We start from the raw sequence: 17,121 nt of genomic DNA, 5'->3' as shown, positions 1-17,121 counted from the left end.
AGATAATAGAGAATCCGGAATGGAACGAGCTTCAGAAGTGATGCTGCCACACCAGAATACCTAAAAGAAAAAAAGGAGAAAGAAGCGCAAGCTCCATAGCGTGATACAGTACTGTATGAATTCGTTTTAATGTTACAAAAATAAAAAAGGCTCTCTTGGACATGCACTCACAAGAGGACTTGAATAAAACGGCATTTGTGAGATCAATCTCAGTAGTAGTGACGTCACCATAGCAGTAAACAGCAGTCCCAATCGCCAGTAAGACATGAGCCCCAGTCAGATATACTGTATGTTGAATCTGAAGGCGGTCCACACACTGCCAGAGTCCTTGCTTCACGCTGTGGCAGGAGTATCCGCAAACCGCCAAGATCTTACAGAAGTTGCAGTAGTTTGGTGTGTGCTGGATTCCTCGTGGATTTGAGAGAGGAGTTTGTGCTGTCTGCGTTTCTTGGTGTACGTTGAACAATCACTAAATTGCGTCTGACCGCTCGTGTCGCCCGCTTTGGGTAGATAATCTGCTATTCATGTTAAAGGTAGTTAACACAAGATCTTGCAGAGTCATAAATCGCATATTGCAGGGGGAGGGGGGGGGGAAATATAGGCTTCACCACAGATAACATTCCAGTTGCCTTGTTTCTAAGAAAGTTTTTTTTTGGGGGGGGGGGGCTTAATCAATTGTAACATTGCCCGAAGAAGAGATCAGTGTATCTGGAAAGCTCGCACAAATAAAAGCATTTCGTTAGCCATAGAACGGTATCGACTATTTGTTTTTGATTATTAAGCTCAGCTAACACGGTACAGATACCTCATATATATAATGTAAAATATATCCTATTTATTTTATATATATATATATATATATATATTTATTGTGTATATATCATCATCTTCAGCCCCTGTTGATCCACTGCTCGATCGGCAAGGGCTCCCCAATGATCTTCCAGGAACTGCGGTCACAAGCCTCTCCACCATGTTGCTCCAACAAATTTTATTATTTCATCCTCCCAACTTACTTTTGGCCGTAGTCTTGGTTTTTTAATCTCTCTTGGAATCTAGTCACATATCATCTTTGTCAACTATGGTAATTTCTTCTTGCGATATGTCCGGCCTACTGCCATTTTAATTTCTACACACACACACACTCCCCACCTCCCCCAGGATATCAAAAGACGACGACTGAAAGTAAGATAAGGAGGTGAAATGAGAAAATGTGTCAGCACAACATGGATTACCTGGGAGTCCTTCGTCCACAACAAAAGACATCCAATTTTGACAAAATATATAGTAATTAGTATATAGTTAAATACTTCAATTATAATGTTCTCATAAATAAGGGTCATTTAGTTAAACCCTTTAGTTAAACCCTTTGGCCAAAGTGTTATAAGCCTGCAAGCCAACGTCAAGGCATAACCACATTTTGCAGGTCCTATCACTAACCTGTTGAAACTTCTCTTTTACCTCTGTTAGAGGGAGAATGACTGCAGAGACTCCATCCATACAGCATAATGAAAGAACCTTCCTTACTTTAAAAAGTGGTGAGGGGTGAGCTTAAACCCTGGGAGGAGAGGCCACTAACCTCCAAACAACTGATAACCTGTTGAAAATGAAATTTGCACAACCCCCTTCGTCCAGCAATAGATCAACATAGTCTGCATGTCTTAGCGTCATTCCCAAACTGATTTGGGACCTGTTTCACATGTTAGTGTCTGATGGAAATGTTTCCCTCCTATACCTTACTGATTAATGCCCTTTTTACAAAAGGCACGTGGGGACTATGTAACTTCCCTGTGTGTCTATAACTCCTGTGTTATCATAAATCAGTGTTTTGCTGTTTTGTCACAGTAATGTTGTAATATTCCAGCTATCTGTGCTGTAACAATATGTAACATACAATGGTAACATATTCATTTTTATTTATTTTTTGGTCACAGATCCAAACTCAGTCTGTTCCAGTCGAGGATAAGTTTACAGAAGGCGAACGTGAAGGTGAGGCTTTAAAATAACAAACCTACCAAAACTTGCCTTCAAGCTGTTCACTGCACATACCGCCGCCATGTTGCCTGACCAAAATTCTGTGTGTTTGCTGGCAAGTTTGTAAGCCCACTGCCATTATTATGTGGAACCATTCCAGGAATGCCATATTATAAAGCGCCTCTCAGCCCAGCCCTGTGGCCATACTTCGGCACACCATTCGCCTAAAAAAAATAGGCTCCAACACCATGTGCGCCTGGTGCGTGGTTATAAAGGTGTTGTTCTAGTTTCACCATAAACGGTTGCCATAGAAATTGGTAATTTTCCCCATATTGGTAAATCTGCTTTTAACTCTTGTTATACGGTGGTGTAACACGCCCCATTGGGATAACCCCACGTGTAAAGTTCAGTAGGCCCAATAAGGACTGCATTTGCTGTAATGTCACTTTTTTCATCCGTGACGCATTCCCGAATCACCTTCGAGTTTAACACCTTTGTCTTTTGGGTAATCTGGACTCCATGACTACATTGTCTATTCCCATTCTTCGGAATGATACTACTTCCACTGGGCATTCAAGTTTTATTTTGGTTTGCAATGGGGACCCCTAAAATCGCGCAGTATCTTGGATGAATGCAGCCAAAATATACAATTATTAGTCGGCTGGATCCACTAATAGGAAAGAGTCTAAATCGGGGGGTGACCAACCCCATTCCTCGGGAGGCCACCAACAGGTCAGGTTTCAGGATATCCCTGCTTCAGTCGTTGACTGAGCCAGTGATTGGGGCACCTGTGCAGAAACAGGGATATCCTGAAAAACCTGACCTCTTGGTGGCTCTTGAGGGCCAGAGTTGGCCGCCCCTGAGCTAAATAGTCCATTACTGCTGTTAAACCTGTTTTCTTTTTGCATTGCTATTTGAAAGGAAATGATAGACGTGTCTGCGTTGTCTGTGTGACTGGTCATACCTCTGTCTTAGATTTGTTTTCTGTACTACCGAGTTTTGAAATGAGGTTTTCATTTCTAAAAATGACCAGACCAAAGTTAACCTGACCACCAGCCCTCACCTGCTGTGTGGGATCACTGGACATCAACATGCATAATCACAGAGGCTTGCGATAAACAGTGGGGCCTTGTTATATAAAGTGCGTTTGCACGAATTCTGCGCTGCCGCACAGAAAGCCCCATTGATTTCAGATAAAATGATGGTAATGTGTGAAATCGCTGTGAATCCTTTTCAATTAGATTTTTTTTTTTTTTTAACTTTTTATTAGAGTTTTTCTTAAAGCAAAGAACATAAAATCAGGGGGAGAAGGATACAGAAATAAAGCAGGGAGGAGTGGGATGGATAGGAGGGAGGGGTATAATCGTGTTTTGTTTTTGGTGCTAACATACAGTATATCTACAAGGATTTATCATTGATTACATTCTGTAGCACAGCAAAGTATTTTGGGTCAACCTATAGGGATTCATCTTTTATCTTTTGGGAGATATATGGTATGCACAGTAGCTTTCGTAAGGTTTTTGGAAAGCTTTGCTCCTGATTGGGTCCATGGAAGCTGGCCCCAACCTGGTATGTCTGCGCCTGGTTTCGTAATAAGGGCATATGGGACCACAAATCAGAGTAGCAGTGAGGAAGGGTTCAGGCCCAGAACGCCTGAGGTACACAACCAGTGATGCCGTACCTTCTGGGATCTGAAGCATGAATCATTAGGGAAACTTGTCCGCTTTTTCCATTTGGCAAACCCCAGCGTAGCATTAATGGAGGGGAGTGACGGGACCCTTCTCTGACTCCACACTGTGGTTATTGTGCATCTTGTCGCTCAATTAGATCAGTTTGAGGAGGAACTGCACCTTCCTTTTGTTTTTGCCCCATACAGTAGTTCTTTATATAGCCGCATATTTACCAACTTTTCTGATGTGCCATCTTCCCATTACGATCTGCTTTTCTTACGCAGTTAAAAGCAAGGCGGTCAGAATGCAACTCCAAAGCTACCCATGCAAGGAACGACTATCTCCTTACACTGGCAGCTGCAAACGCTCACCAGGACCGCTACTACCAGACTGACCTGGCTAACACCATGAAGGTGAGTTCTGAGAGCCTTCGCTTTTACAGGACACTGTAATCCTGAATATCAAATTGTTTCAGGTATCGGGGAGATGCAACACCTTGCGGAGGAAGCGCATTGCAGTGTGTACTGTTGCAGCCGTCTCTGGCAAAAGGGTTTATCATGAGGTTTGATGACAGTACACTGGATAGTGGGAGTTGAACATATGGTGTATGTAAAAACTTAGCTCTGACTATAATGCACAATCTGTGAAGTAGTCTCGTCTGCATTATAAGATCACAATTTATGACGACCCTACATTTACTGGGGTTTACGGCCCATATTTCCTAAGCAGTGCTCTACCACAAGACTCCTTTCCAGCTCCAAAACATACTTTCCAGCCCATTCAAGTTAAGGGTGTCTTTTGGCGCTGACATGTTATTGGCCCACAGCATATCCCTCCATTGTACAAACATTTTTTTTTTTTTTTAGATTTGCTTTTGTATTATTTTTAATTTACAGAATTACAAGTAGTCTGGTTGCATGACAAAACTGACCACCCTTTAGCAGGGGTGTGTCTATTGTTTTGATTGCGTTCTGCAGCAGATCTATATATACGTGTGTGTGTTTGTATATATATACATATGTAGCACATGTACCCCCACCCCCCCTCTGGGAGATTAACTGCTGTTACTACTGTGTGGTGCTGATGCATACCTGTGAGGTTCAGGAGATCTGAGCTGTCTGCGTTGTAGTGGAGACCAGGACAGGCATTTGATGTCATCTGCAGTTCCTTCTCTTCGGTGTTCAGCGCCTCCAGCCTCATTAGGCTCTAAGAACATTAGAGGCAGTCCCCTCTGAAGCACTCTTACACCATGCTCACTGACCAGATCCAGGCAGGTGTTAAATAGAACAAGGGACTTTATTGGCAATCACTATAGTAGATGTTACACAGAGGTGAAAGGTTTCAGATGATCCCAGGAATCTGGATTGTGCTTGCTCAGGACTCTGGAGCCTTTAGATCTTATAGGCCAGCTATGACGCCTGGCTGGCCTCTCCCTCCCAGCTGGGAGAGAGGGAATCCACCTCCTAACGAGGAGGGGAACAGACTGATTAACATTTGGCACTTCCCCTCTGAAAGACCAGGAAGGGGCGGGCTCAGGGTCTGTACCTATACCAGATAGGCTATACACAAGCCATGAGTCATTACCACACTTTTGTCACCCAGAGAAGAGCACGAGGGGGGATGGGGGGGTCAAAAGCCCACAGAATAAACCTGTCACAGCCTAGAATGCTTAGGGGTTACGTGACAGGGAGGAGAGACAGGTAGAATATACTAACCATGTTATACACATATATATATATATTTATCATCTTTAGCCCGTGTCGATTCACTGCTGGATGAAGGCCTCCCCAATGATCCTCTGGAGGTTCTTAGCACCCTCTGCCACCATGTTTTGTTCCTGAACGCTGCCAAGCACAGGGACAATCCAGCCTCCGGAGAATGGAGGACATTGCTTTTTTGGTGTCTTCCATATTTGGGAGTTGGAGGCTTTACTTTCCATGCCGGTCTCATTTGGTTGCATGTTGGCAAGTACCTTCCCCACTTTAGCTGGCTATATTTAAGCTTTCATAGTATGGTTAAACCTAACAACACATGTGCCACTATACATCTTCTAGAACAGGGGTACGCAAACTGGGGGGCGCAGGAGATTTGTCGGGGGGGGGCGCGGGCGGTTGCAGGGATCCCGCGCTCTTCCCCATGGCATTTAAATTAAATGTTGGGTGATTGCGTGAGGCCTCAATAAAACTTACCGGGATTCAGACGCTTTGACGCGACTCCAGGGCATGTCCTGTCATTTGACGCCGCGGGGTCATGGGACGTCACAGGCGTCAAATGACGCTGCGGGTCACGTGACCAGACGTCACGTGGTCCCGGAGCGTCATTTGGCGCAGCTGCCAGGTAGGAGGGGGGTGCGATCTCCAGAGCAGGCAGACGGGGGCGCAGCAGGAAAAGTTTGCGCTCCCCTGTGCTAGAACATCAATTCCACCTTCCTGCCACTTTGAGGCAGTGAGATATGAGGGAAGTGTGTGTGTGTGTGTGTGTGTGTGTGTGTGTGTGTGTGTGTGTGTGTGTGTGTGTGTGTGTGTGTGTGTGTGTGTGTGTGTGTGTGTGTGTGTGTGTGTGTGTGTGTGTGTGTGTGTGTGTGTGTGTGTGTGTGTGTGTGTGTGTGTGTGTGTGTCTTTCTTCAATATGGATGGTAAAAAAAACCCACCATGAATCTGTCCAACTCTCTCTCCCCCTGTACACTATTCTTTATATTCCTCTTGCTACCTAAATTGTTTTTTTAATTAGGATTCTCCTTGTTGTATGATATAACCATAAGATATAAAAATAAATCTCATCTCATCCTTCAATAAAAAGTGTTGTTCTTTTCATAAATACCAGCTGCTTCATTTTAAAAACACTATTCAAGTGCCACGTCTGAGGTCCAGGGTAGACTGTGAAATATAAAGTATTTATATTTTTAAATGGCCTTCCAGTTACGTCCGGCCTATTCTGTCTCCCATCGGCCTTTTTTCGATAGCATGTTACCTGCTTCTCGTCATCTCCAGGTTTCCATTAATTGTTTTGCTTTTGAAGTAAATGAAAACCAAAAAAACCTAATGAAACATTACATTGTGCCATCACTTCCCCCCCCCCCCCCCCATCTCACCCAACGTACATCCGTAATATAGATATGTTTATGGCTAGCTGGGTGCTTGATGGCTGGCTGCTCAACACTTCCATGGTTCACAAGGTAATGGACAAGTAAAAGGTTATATGCTGCACACCAAATTTAAATTTCGTCAATACATATTGTGCTCCTGGCTCAGGGAAGTATCTGTCAAAATAATTCAGAATCAATGTATCAGAGAATGATTCAGGGCACTACGGATTTCCAAAAATGTTATGTGTTGTCAGATTAACACAACGTTTCGACCATCCGAGTGGCCTTTTTTAAGTGACTGACATACCCTTAGCCCAAAAAGTCCCATATTTATAGTCCTAAACAACGTGAAAAACGTCAAAATTATCACCAGCTGTCCCGCGTAGATCCTTGCCCGTCTGTTCCCTTCTTCCGTGATACACCAACTGCATGTGCACGCATGTCCACGTTCTGGCGTGCGCGTAGTCATCACGGCATCCATCCTCGATCCTGACTGGTCCGCTCCCGTTTACCCTGCTGTTTCCAACTAGTCACTTCCGTCTCTGCGCAGGCGACCGACACTCCTCAAGTCAAGTCTTCAAAACATCCAATTTCTCTACTGTAGCATCAGGAAACTATTAAAAAAAAAAGTGTGATCACGGCAGAATTAAACCAGCAACAATACATACTGACTTGGACTAGCGCCACAAGACCATTAGAAGGTCTGTCTGGGCCCCAGGCGCTAGTCCAAGTCAGTATGTGTTGTCGCTGGTTTTGTTTTGCTGTTCTCTCCTTTTTAATTATTTCCTGATGCTACAATTAAGAAGTGATCTGTTTTGAATACTTGAATTGAGGAGTGCTATGACTAACGTCTACAAACTAAACATGCATACGTTTCCCCCCGTATCGCCCAGCGGGCCTCTGGTTTTTCCCCGTGGCGCCCAGCGCGTCTCTATTTTCTCCCTGTGGCACCCAGCGCTCCTCCGTCTTTTCCCTGTGGCACGCAACACACCTTTGTTTGCCCTGTGGCACCCACGCGCCCCTTTGTTTGCCCTGTGGCACCCACGCGCCTCCGTTTGCCCCATGCCACCCGGCTCGCGCGTCCTCTGTTTGCCCTCATCAGATTTGAAGAGTAACCTGATACAGCGTCTGAAGCTGCACAATGAAAATGAATGAATCTTCACCATCATTTCCCCTTTTTCCACATCATTGTGGTTTTCTAAACACACCTGAATAAACGTGGCCCTGATCACTACAACATTGGAATCCGTACTAGGTTCCCTGTTAGGTATGAGTTACAAAAACACCTTAACCCAGCACCATTGTATACTATATTTATTTCTTATTACTATGTTTTTTTGTCATCATTTGCAAAGCCAGAATAAATAGCGTGCATTCTAAAGCAGCTGTTAATGTCTGTTGCTAAGCAGCACTGCACCTTTAATTAAATGATTTACCTATAATTATCTAAGGGTGTGTTGTCTCAAAGTGGAAGAGAAAAACCACCTGGTGCTTCAAATCCAGAATGATCAGCAAAGGTAAACAGCTCCAGGCCATGGCGGAGATATTACACGCGGCACGCGCCCTACAGACCGCCTGGGCCTCTGGCAAAGGAATTCTTGTACTCATTGTTCCTATATAGAGAATCCGCAAATTGGAGCAATGTGTTGTAGAGCCACGTAGAGGTTAAGGAGGGGAAACCCCTACAAAAAAAACCCACAGGAAATCAATCCGACATATATTCAGTATTCTGTTCCTGCTTTAATTTCTCCAAATATTTTACAAGTATTGAATTGAACATGCCGGAGCTGTTACTTTAAAAGTCAAATTGGTATTTATTTTAAAACACTCGCGCTCCCCCCCTCCCCCCCACCAAAAAAAAAGATTTACTTCTCTTCTGATTTCTCGATCAAACTATCCATCAAACTTGAAAACCATAGCCAATCCGGCGCCGTGTAACTGAGGAAATATCCCTATAAAAAAGAAACCGGAACTTCCGAGCGTTCTTTTATTTTCACCATAAAACGTATCTTATCACGCCAATTAAATCATTGGTTCTATTAGATAAACGTCTCGGTGGCCATGTGACACACTCACGGAAATCCCCGGGCCCTTGTGCTGTCTCCTGTATAATGGAAGAAGTTAAAAAAATAAAATAAAACCACAATATACACCTGGTTTCATTGTACATTATAATTAGCCGCGTTGGCCACCTGCAGTGATCAGCGTAGCAAGCTTGGACTAGTTGGCTGTGGTACCAGACAGCAGTGTTCATTGGCCCTCAGGAGTGGCCCATTCCATCTATTCTGTGTGTGTTCCCTTTATTTGCATTAGCATTGGCGAGGCAATGATCGAATAGGCTTTGATCTCCTCTGAAGTTGGCTGCATGCTTCCTGCAGACAGACACTTCCTCTCTTCTTCTGCCGGGGGGAACGCATCCTTGGCAGCACCAGCAAAATGTGCAGGGGAAGTCTCGGGTGTATGTAAATGTCATTGAGCCTGCTTCACACGGGCAGTCAAGGACTCCGGCGATTTCATCAGGAGTCACAACCCACCTTATATTCACGAGAAGGAATATGTCATATAAAACAATGACTAGAACTATACACTGCAATCTGAAATATCCCCAGTCTATTCATTCTTTTAGATTTTAGAGGGGTCTTCATCCTCGTTTTCCCTATTGCATCAATGAGCCTGAATCCCCAAGCTGCCCTACATGTCGGCAAGGAAGTCATGACATTGGGGAACGTTCATCAGGGCGCCAGCCCTTGCAATGTTTCCCTAATGCCATAGAGCAGGGGTCTCCAAACCTGTCCTCAAGAGCCGCACACAGGCCAGCTGTTATGGATATCCGTGTTTCAGCACAGGCGGCTCAATCAGTGGCTCAGTCAAGCACTGAGACACTGATTGAGCCACCTGTGCTGAAAGAGGGATATCCATAGAAGCTGGCCTGTGTGCGGCACTTGAGGACAGGTTTGGAGTCCCCTGCCATAGGGCATTGGAGGGGTTAAGAGTTTCTAATTCTGACCAGGGTGTAAGTGAACGAAGGACAGTAGGAAAAGTAGAAGATCGAAGCAGCAGCCGCTCCTATAGACTGAGACTCACCAGTGAAAAATTCAAAACAAAAAACTTTTATTGAGCTACTTAAAACGGAAACTCAGGACGAACAAAAAAGGAATGACCTCCTCCCACTAGTTTTGGGCATGAACTGCCCTTTCTCAAGGAGCGAAGGTCAGTGTTTTACAAGTTAAAAAGCTGATTTGACCTCAGTTTTTTATTATTGGACAAGTATCAATATTTTTAATAAAATGTGTAAAATATTTGAACTCCCCTCCCCACCTGCCCCCCCCCCCACCTGCCCACCCCCCCACCTGCCTCCCCCCTCCCCCATGGGAAATAAATGCTGTGGGCAGTATTTACAATTCCATGTTCCCAACGAAAGTGACGGCTACTGAATTTTCAAAAGTTACAAATAAGGAAGACGATGACTTTAAGGTAAATTGAATCTTTCTAAGAAAATCAATCACAATGTTGGGAGGGTCAATGTTGTTTTTTTGCTTTGGGTTTGCCATAGAGTAAAAGTCATTGAAGATGTTTACTCCCCATACAAATGGCCTGCTCTCCCGATACTCTACCTCTCTTAAATTCTACCATAGAAACTCCTGCCAGGGTATGGACTCTGCTGCCAAGTCAGGCTGTGTCCATAGAGCCTCAGCCCGCGCTCCTCCGTGCTGACGCTGAGGCTCGCCTGCCCGGTCAGCAGCGATGCCATAGACTGGCAGCCAGCGTGCGCGATCGGGAGGCGGGGGGAGGCGGGGCAGTGACGTCGCTGGGCCAATAGCCTGCGACGCACCGACATCAACGGCGCCAACGTCACGGCGCCGTGACGTTGACGCTGCTTTGCTGCGATTGGAGGTTTTCAGCCGACAGCGGTTTGAAAAACAGCATTGGCTGTCGGCTGAAAAACCTAACGCCTCAGCACGCCGGCGGACACTCGCAGAAGCCCCCTCTCAAGACATCCTCATTGAGAATGCCGGGGCTCAGCGCGGAGCGTCCGCACGGCTCAGCGCTGCCTGTCCTTCCATGGACGCAGCCTTATTAGTGAGGGTGGAAGGGTTGCACCGGCAGGAAACAATCATGAACCTATCAGGAATGGCGATGTGCTGCTGATTTTGGCCACTTTGCGTTTTGTGTTCTTCCAAAAGCAATGCCACATTCCTTTGCAGAGGGACGAGAAACCTACAATGTAACACCAGATAAGGACCTCTTGGCCCACTGCCTTTTGCTCTTGACTCCACTTTAATTCCTCGGCTGATTTACACTGTGTTGCTGCTGTTCATTCCCACTGAAGGGAAACCAAGGCTTACGTTGAAGTGTCATTCTGCGCATGTGTACATTAAATATTAATTCCTTTATTGTTGGGAGGAGCTATGAGTGCAATAAACAATACATTTAGGGTGCTGCTTATCTTGGCAGTTTCACCAAGGCATCCCCTCTGTCGCATAGTTGCACAGTAGATGTGGTTGAAAAAAAGAGGTGTCCATCAAGTTCAACTTGCTGTATGCGATATTTAGACAACAGATACTTCTCCTATATTTGCAGTATTTTGATCCAGAGGAAGGCAAACAAGAAACCCTAGTGAAACATTAACCAATGTTGTCTGATAAGGGGGAAATTAATTCCTTCCTGACTCCAAATATTGGCAATCAGATTTCTCCCTGAATCAACATCCTTCCCATGTTTACTTATTTGGTATATCCCTGTACACCTTTCCTTTCTAAAAAAAAGATGGGCGATTTTTTTTTAAAGATATCTATTGTATCTGCCATTAGAGTGTCCATGAGTAAGGGCTTCCACATTTTATCTGCCCTTACTGCAGGGGTGCACAAGGGGGGGGCGCGGCGGTTGCAGAAGCCCCGTCCTCTTTCCCACGGCATTTAAATTAAATGCCGGGGGATCACGTGAGGCCTCTGCAATGTCTTCTCCCTTGTCTTCGGCGACTCGCCGCCATGGCCACGGGATATCACGTGACCCCGCGGCGTCAAGACAATGAGGGAGGGGGGGTCGCAGGGAGGTAAGGAGAGCAGGCAGGGGTGCGCACCCCTGCCTTACTGTAAAGAACCCTTTCCTTTGTTGCTGGCGAAATCTTCTTTCCTCCAACCATAAGGGATGACCGCATGTCGTTTCTACTGCCCGTGGGTGGAATAATTTTTTTGGAAGCGCTTTGTATTGACCCTGAACATATTGTATTAAGTTATCATATCCCCTCTTAGACATCTTTTTTTTTTCCTAATGTAAACAAATCTAAATTAGGTAGCCTCTCCTCATAAGTCAGATCTTCCATCCCCTTTATTGATTTGGTGGCTCTTCTCTACACTTTTTCTAGTTCCATAATGTTTTGTTTTTTTAATGTAGTGGTGCCCAAAACTGTACTCCATTTCAAGGTGTGGTCTTACTAATGCTTTATACAGGGGCATCATTATTCTTACTTCCCTTCCATCCGTTCCCGGTTTAATGCAAGATAAGATCTTGTCTGCCTTTGCAGCTGCTGCATAAGTTTGAGCACTACTGCTAAGCCTGCTGTCTACAGGCACTCCTAAATCCTTCTTCTTCATCAAGGGTTCATCTAATGTCGCCCCATTTAATTTGTTAGAAGGGTAGAGAGGAGCACAGCAAAAAGAAAAAGAGAAGTGGAGGCCAATAGAAAAATAACAAAAATTTATTAAAGCATAATCCTAATTAAAAAGAGAAACCTCCAACGCGTTTCTCGCCAGGGGCGCTTTATCAACTCATTGCCCTCGGTTTTCCTCGGATGCCCTCGGTTCACCTGTGGATGGTTTCGTGAGTACGCCGATCATTGACGGCTTTATACCGCTTTGTGCATCACTAGGGGAGTCTTTCTGACATTGCTTTGGTCTAAAACAGAAATTGTGAGGCGCTACTAATGAAGGTGAAAATAAATAAATAAATCAATAAAAATATGTGATATATAAGTGTGCTCAAATATAATAATGATGGCAAACTTTGCTGCTCAACCCTCTTTGGAGAAGTTCCAGTTTTCTCCTTTCTTGAATGTTGAAGAGAAGCTTGTGGGGAGCGCAGGTGTCACCATATATATGCAAAGGAAAATAAATATAGTGTGGTATGTCTATACAGGTACAGCAATCAACACAGGAATCATGAATGGGAACTCACATTCTAAAAGAAACACTAGGGTTAGGGAGTGATCACAAAACCACACCAATTGAAGCAAATAATGAGTGAATAAATGGTAATCCAAAAAAGTGGGTGCAAACTGTGAACTGAAAAGTGAATCAGAAAGGGGGGGAAGGAAAACACAAAATGGATGTGTCTCCTAAAAGAATTCACTATACTGCACTCCTACTTAATTTAAAATTTAACTTTTAATATATTTTCATAAAACATATGTTACCAAAACGTCGTGTATTGTGCATTAAAAATAAATTAAATTGACAGTACCTAGCGTCTGTGTCAGTGATTGTGTGTTGGAGTGGTCTCAAACAACAATTAGTAGTAGAGACTTCAGGACACAGAACGCTACTTAGTCAGGGTATGAACCCATTTGGGGCACCTGTGAGATCAGGTACACTTGTAATTGTAAATAAATAAACGTGCAAACTCAGTGACTAAGATGTGTCGTGAAAATACAGCAGTCCTGCTTAGACTTGTAAACCACAGAGCACTTAAGGATGTTAGTTATAAATGTATTACCATCCAATATATATAGAAGTGCTACTGATAGTATAGTGATGGAGGGTAAATGATTCACAGCATAGTGAAGCAAATGTTCACAGCATATTGATCATTGAATCATTCTACAGCACACTCCAAATAGTCATATCATATAAATAGCAGGAATGCTTGCGCACTGAGTGTTAGTGAAATCCCCAATTCAGATCTACATAGATAAAGCCAGGAGACTACAGAGCACTACATAAAAGCAGCTCCAAGTAGGAGACTGACAACATGGCGCGTCCAACGTGCGTTTCCCTCCAGCAAAGGAGCTTCCTCAGGGACAAATTTGCTTGGGGGAGGAAGAATGAACCCTTATATACCCAAACAATACCTTGATTACAGATTGAACAGTTTACACCTGTTGCACATGCGCAGGATCGGACTCCTGACGAAGCTGCCACGCCAGCGAAACGCGTTGAGTGAACCTTGCAGCAGTCCAGATGTGTGCCCAGCATACCCCAGAACCCGTTTTGACCCATTCTGCGATCGCCGACGAAACCGGAAGTGACGCGACGGGCCGGACCGGAAGTGACGCGACGCAACTTCGGGAGTGAGGGGGATGACACACACCTATGCTGCGCATCGATTTTTATGTGTCTAAGCACAAGTTGCTCATGTAAGTGCAATAGCAATTGCCTATTTTCAATATATCAAACGTGAACATACAATGTTGCACTAGAGTCGTCTCTTTCATTCTATTGAGGGTTGTCCTGCTGACATCAGGGAGTGTCCACAAGCCAGACCCCCCTGCACAGTGCTGAATCCATCCACTGCATCTATTGCTGTTTCAAATGCTGTATTACAACAGGCAGAATGTGAGTTCCCATTCATGATTCCTGTGTTGATTGCTGTACCTGTATAGACATACCACACTATATTTATTTTCCTTTGCATATATATGGTGACACCTGCGCTCCCCACAAGCTTCTCTTCAACATTGCTTGGGTCTGCTGGTTCCCATCGGGGGACCTCACAATCGCCGTGGTCAGATTGTCCCCAACCTCTGTGATCGCCTAATTGGCTTTAATCATCGTGGCTGCAGTGTTGCTCTGGGATTGTGTGTTCCTGGCTCCGGTATCTATAGGGTTAACTGTGGATGCATTTATCTGTTTTAAGCCTCATTAACCACTTACCTGCCTAAGTTTCCAGTCTATCCCAAGTTTTTCTGGAGAGAAATGACATCCTGCTTTGATTTTACTACCTTAAACAATTTAGTGTCATCATCAAAGATGGAGACTTTTTCTCTATGCCAACCTGAAGGTCATTAACAAACAAGTTAAAAAGCAGAGGGCCCAGTACCGATCCCTGAGGTACTCCACTTACAACTTTAGCCCAACCTGAAACCGTTCCATTTATTACAACTCTATTGTCTAGCGTTCAACAAGCTTTCAATCCAGGTGCAAATATTTGTTATCCTTTATCCTCCTCATATTAGATAGAGATGAAGAAGCGCTCAAATGCTAGGTATAATAACCAATGATAGCCAATGCCAATGTCCAAGTAATCCAGAACACAGTAATAGTGAGTGTAGCTAGCAATATAAGGTAATAAGCCTCCTGAAGACAGGTAATGGACAGGAATAACCCCCCACGATTAGTCTCATTGGAGGCAACCTTGTAGCAGTAATAAAGTACTCGCGAATCCTTGGTTTGGGACTGGCAGGATGTGCCGCTTCCAGGATAGCAGATGCAGAAAGTGAAAAGGAGCGCACGATCAAAAAAAAATAAACTTTATTGGGTCATAAACCTAAAATCCAACGCGTTTCGAACGCTGGTGCGATCTTTATCAAGGACGATAAAGAACGCACCAGCGTTCGAAACGCGTTGGATTTTAGGTTTATGACCCAATAAAGTTTATTTTTTTTTGGTATTGGGTCCTCTCCTTGCTCCGTTGGATCGTGCGCTCCTTTTCACTTTCTGTTCCTCCTCATATTATACATCTCCTCTTCCTAACTGTCCTCCTGCCTTCCTTTAGTTTTTCCTCTGTCACAGAGAATGTGTCGCTGCTGATCTCCTCTCCCTCTACCACTTGTTCTCTTGACCGCATTTCCTCGCATCTCCGCAAACCTCTTGCTCCTACTCTAATCCCCACACTTGCACATATTTTCAACTCCTCCCGCTCTGTTACCTCTTCCCACCTCCTCGAATCACGCAACAGTTATACCTTTACTTAAAATAAATAAACTTGACCATACCAGTCTCTCTAACTATTGCCCCGTCCCTCTCCTGCCTTGTGCCTCTAGAACACCTTGTATTCTCTCGCCTGCTCCATTTTCTTACCTCTTATTCTCTCCTAGTTCCTCTACAATCTGGCTTCCGTACTGTTTACTCCACCGAAACAGCCCTCTTGTTAGGTCTAACCATATCTCTAAGATACATTGTCACAACTTTGGCGGAACTGTTGGACCAGTCAGATTAAGGGTGTAGGGAAATGCCAGGAATGGAGGCGGCAATTTATGCGGTTGGGCCTCCTAATGGGAGTCCCCCAGGAAGATTGGGCATGGCTTGAGCATCCGACTTATGCGGCGGAGCTGTACCCCCTGTCCAAGTAGCTGGGCACCAAGTTATGCGGCTGGGCCCAGGTGGCCAAAAGGGGGGAGACTGGGTATGGATCATTTCCCCAATGGGCCATTGAGATCAGAGTGTGTCTCCCGCCATACTAGTTGCGACGCACAGGGTCATCTGCATACAGGGACTAGCGAACTGGCTGACAGTTTTATTTTAAGGTTGTTAAATAAATAAAGCTGTGACCTTATTTTACTTCTGCCCCAAAACTATATATATCAACCTCATTGGCTGAACCGCTCACGTGACCCGGACGTCACGCGGCCGCGCTTGAAGAGACAACTAGGCACTAGGAGCAGCATCATGGGCATTAGGCAATCTGTGTTTGGCGCACGGTGTATAATCGCGGCCTTAGGTTCAAATATCGCCTTTAGGCTTTCAACCCCTGACCTTACACCTGCTATACAGACCACAATCTCTGAATGTCTCTCCATTGTACTGTAGTATTTCATCCTGGATTGTCCTCCACCGACTTAACGTGTCAAAGACAGACTGTGCCACGATCACAACTTAGTATAAAATGTATGTAATGGTCAAGAAAGTGGTACAATGCCAGAAACTGGTAACCACTTCACTCTCAGGAGGACCTGCTACCCTTCTGTCCGTGAAGGGCATGTCATTGATGCTGAGAGAGATGCTTGCTTTGCGTCTGCTCCCTGTCTCGAGTCTCTATGTTTTGCCTGTATTGCTGCTGTTTCCTCAGGTTTGATCAGAGAAGGGCGGTTGAGGAAAAACACACAGCTCTTGACATTTCCTCTCAACACCAGAAACTGCTGAACAGAGCTTAAAAATGTCAATCTGAGACCAGGTTACTAAACTAAATGATGGCCATATGAGATGTGACCCACACGTACAAAAATATCTTTCATACAGTAAATGTTCCCCCTCGGTCCTGTTCCAAAAAGGGCTTAAGATCCAATACTCTTAGAAACCTCGTGTCGTTTCCGAAAGAACTCTGTTTTTCACTGGAGAATTTCGTCCGACGGATATATAGAATAAGTCTCTCTTCAGGACAGTATGGGGGATCTAGGGTATAGTGAGCGCTATGATAAATGTGCTCCTGGGAGTTCTGGCAAGCAAAGGGTTAACATTGCAG

The 17,121-nt window shown here is 44.7% G+C and overlaps 1 protein-coding gene across 9 annotated transcripts in view; it reads left to right on the top strand.

Annotated features, from left to right (window-relative positions):
- FCHSD2 (FCH and double SH3 domains 2) overlaps window positions 1-17,121 on the top strand; it is a 237,785-nt gene that overhangs the window by 132,418 nt on the left and 88,246 nt on the right. For 8 of the 9 annotated variants that reach the window (XM_075592708.1, XM_075592703.1, XM_075592705.1 and 5 more), the window contains exons 7-8: window positions 1,932-1,986; window positions 3,926-4,054. In XM_075592708.1, the coding sequence (XP_075448823.1) occupies window positions 1,932-1,986; window positions 3,926-4,054 (184 nt within the window). The remainder of the gene's footprint in view (window positions 1-1,931; window positions 1,987-3,925; window positions 4,055-17,121) is intronic. The other variant, XM_075592710.1, reaches the window with a different exon arrangement.

This window comes from Ascaphus truei, chromosome 3, assembly GCF_040206685.1.
Source record: "Ascaphus truei isolate aAscTru1 chromosome 3, aAscTru1.hap1, whole genome shotgun sequence".
Taxonomy (NCBI): domain Eukaryota; kingdom Metazoa; phylum Chordata; class Amphibia; order Anura; family Ascaphidae; genus Ascaphus; species Ascaphus truei.
The sequence above is the reverse complement of the archived record's forward strand: the minus strand, read 5'-3'. Positions and strand labels throughout refer to the sequence as shown.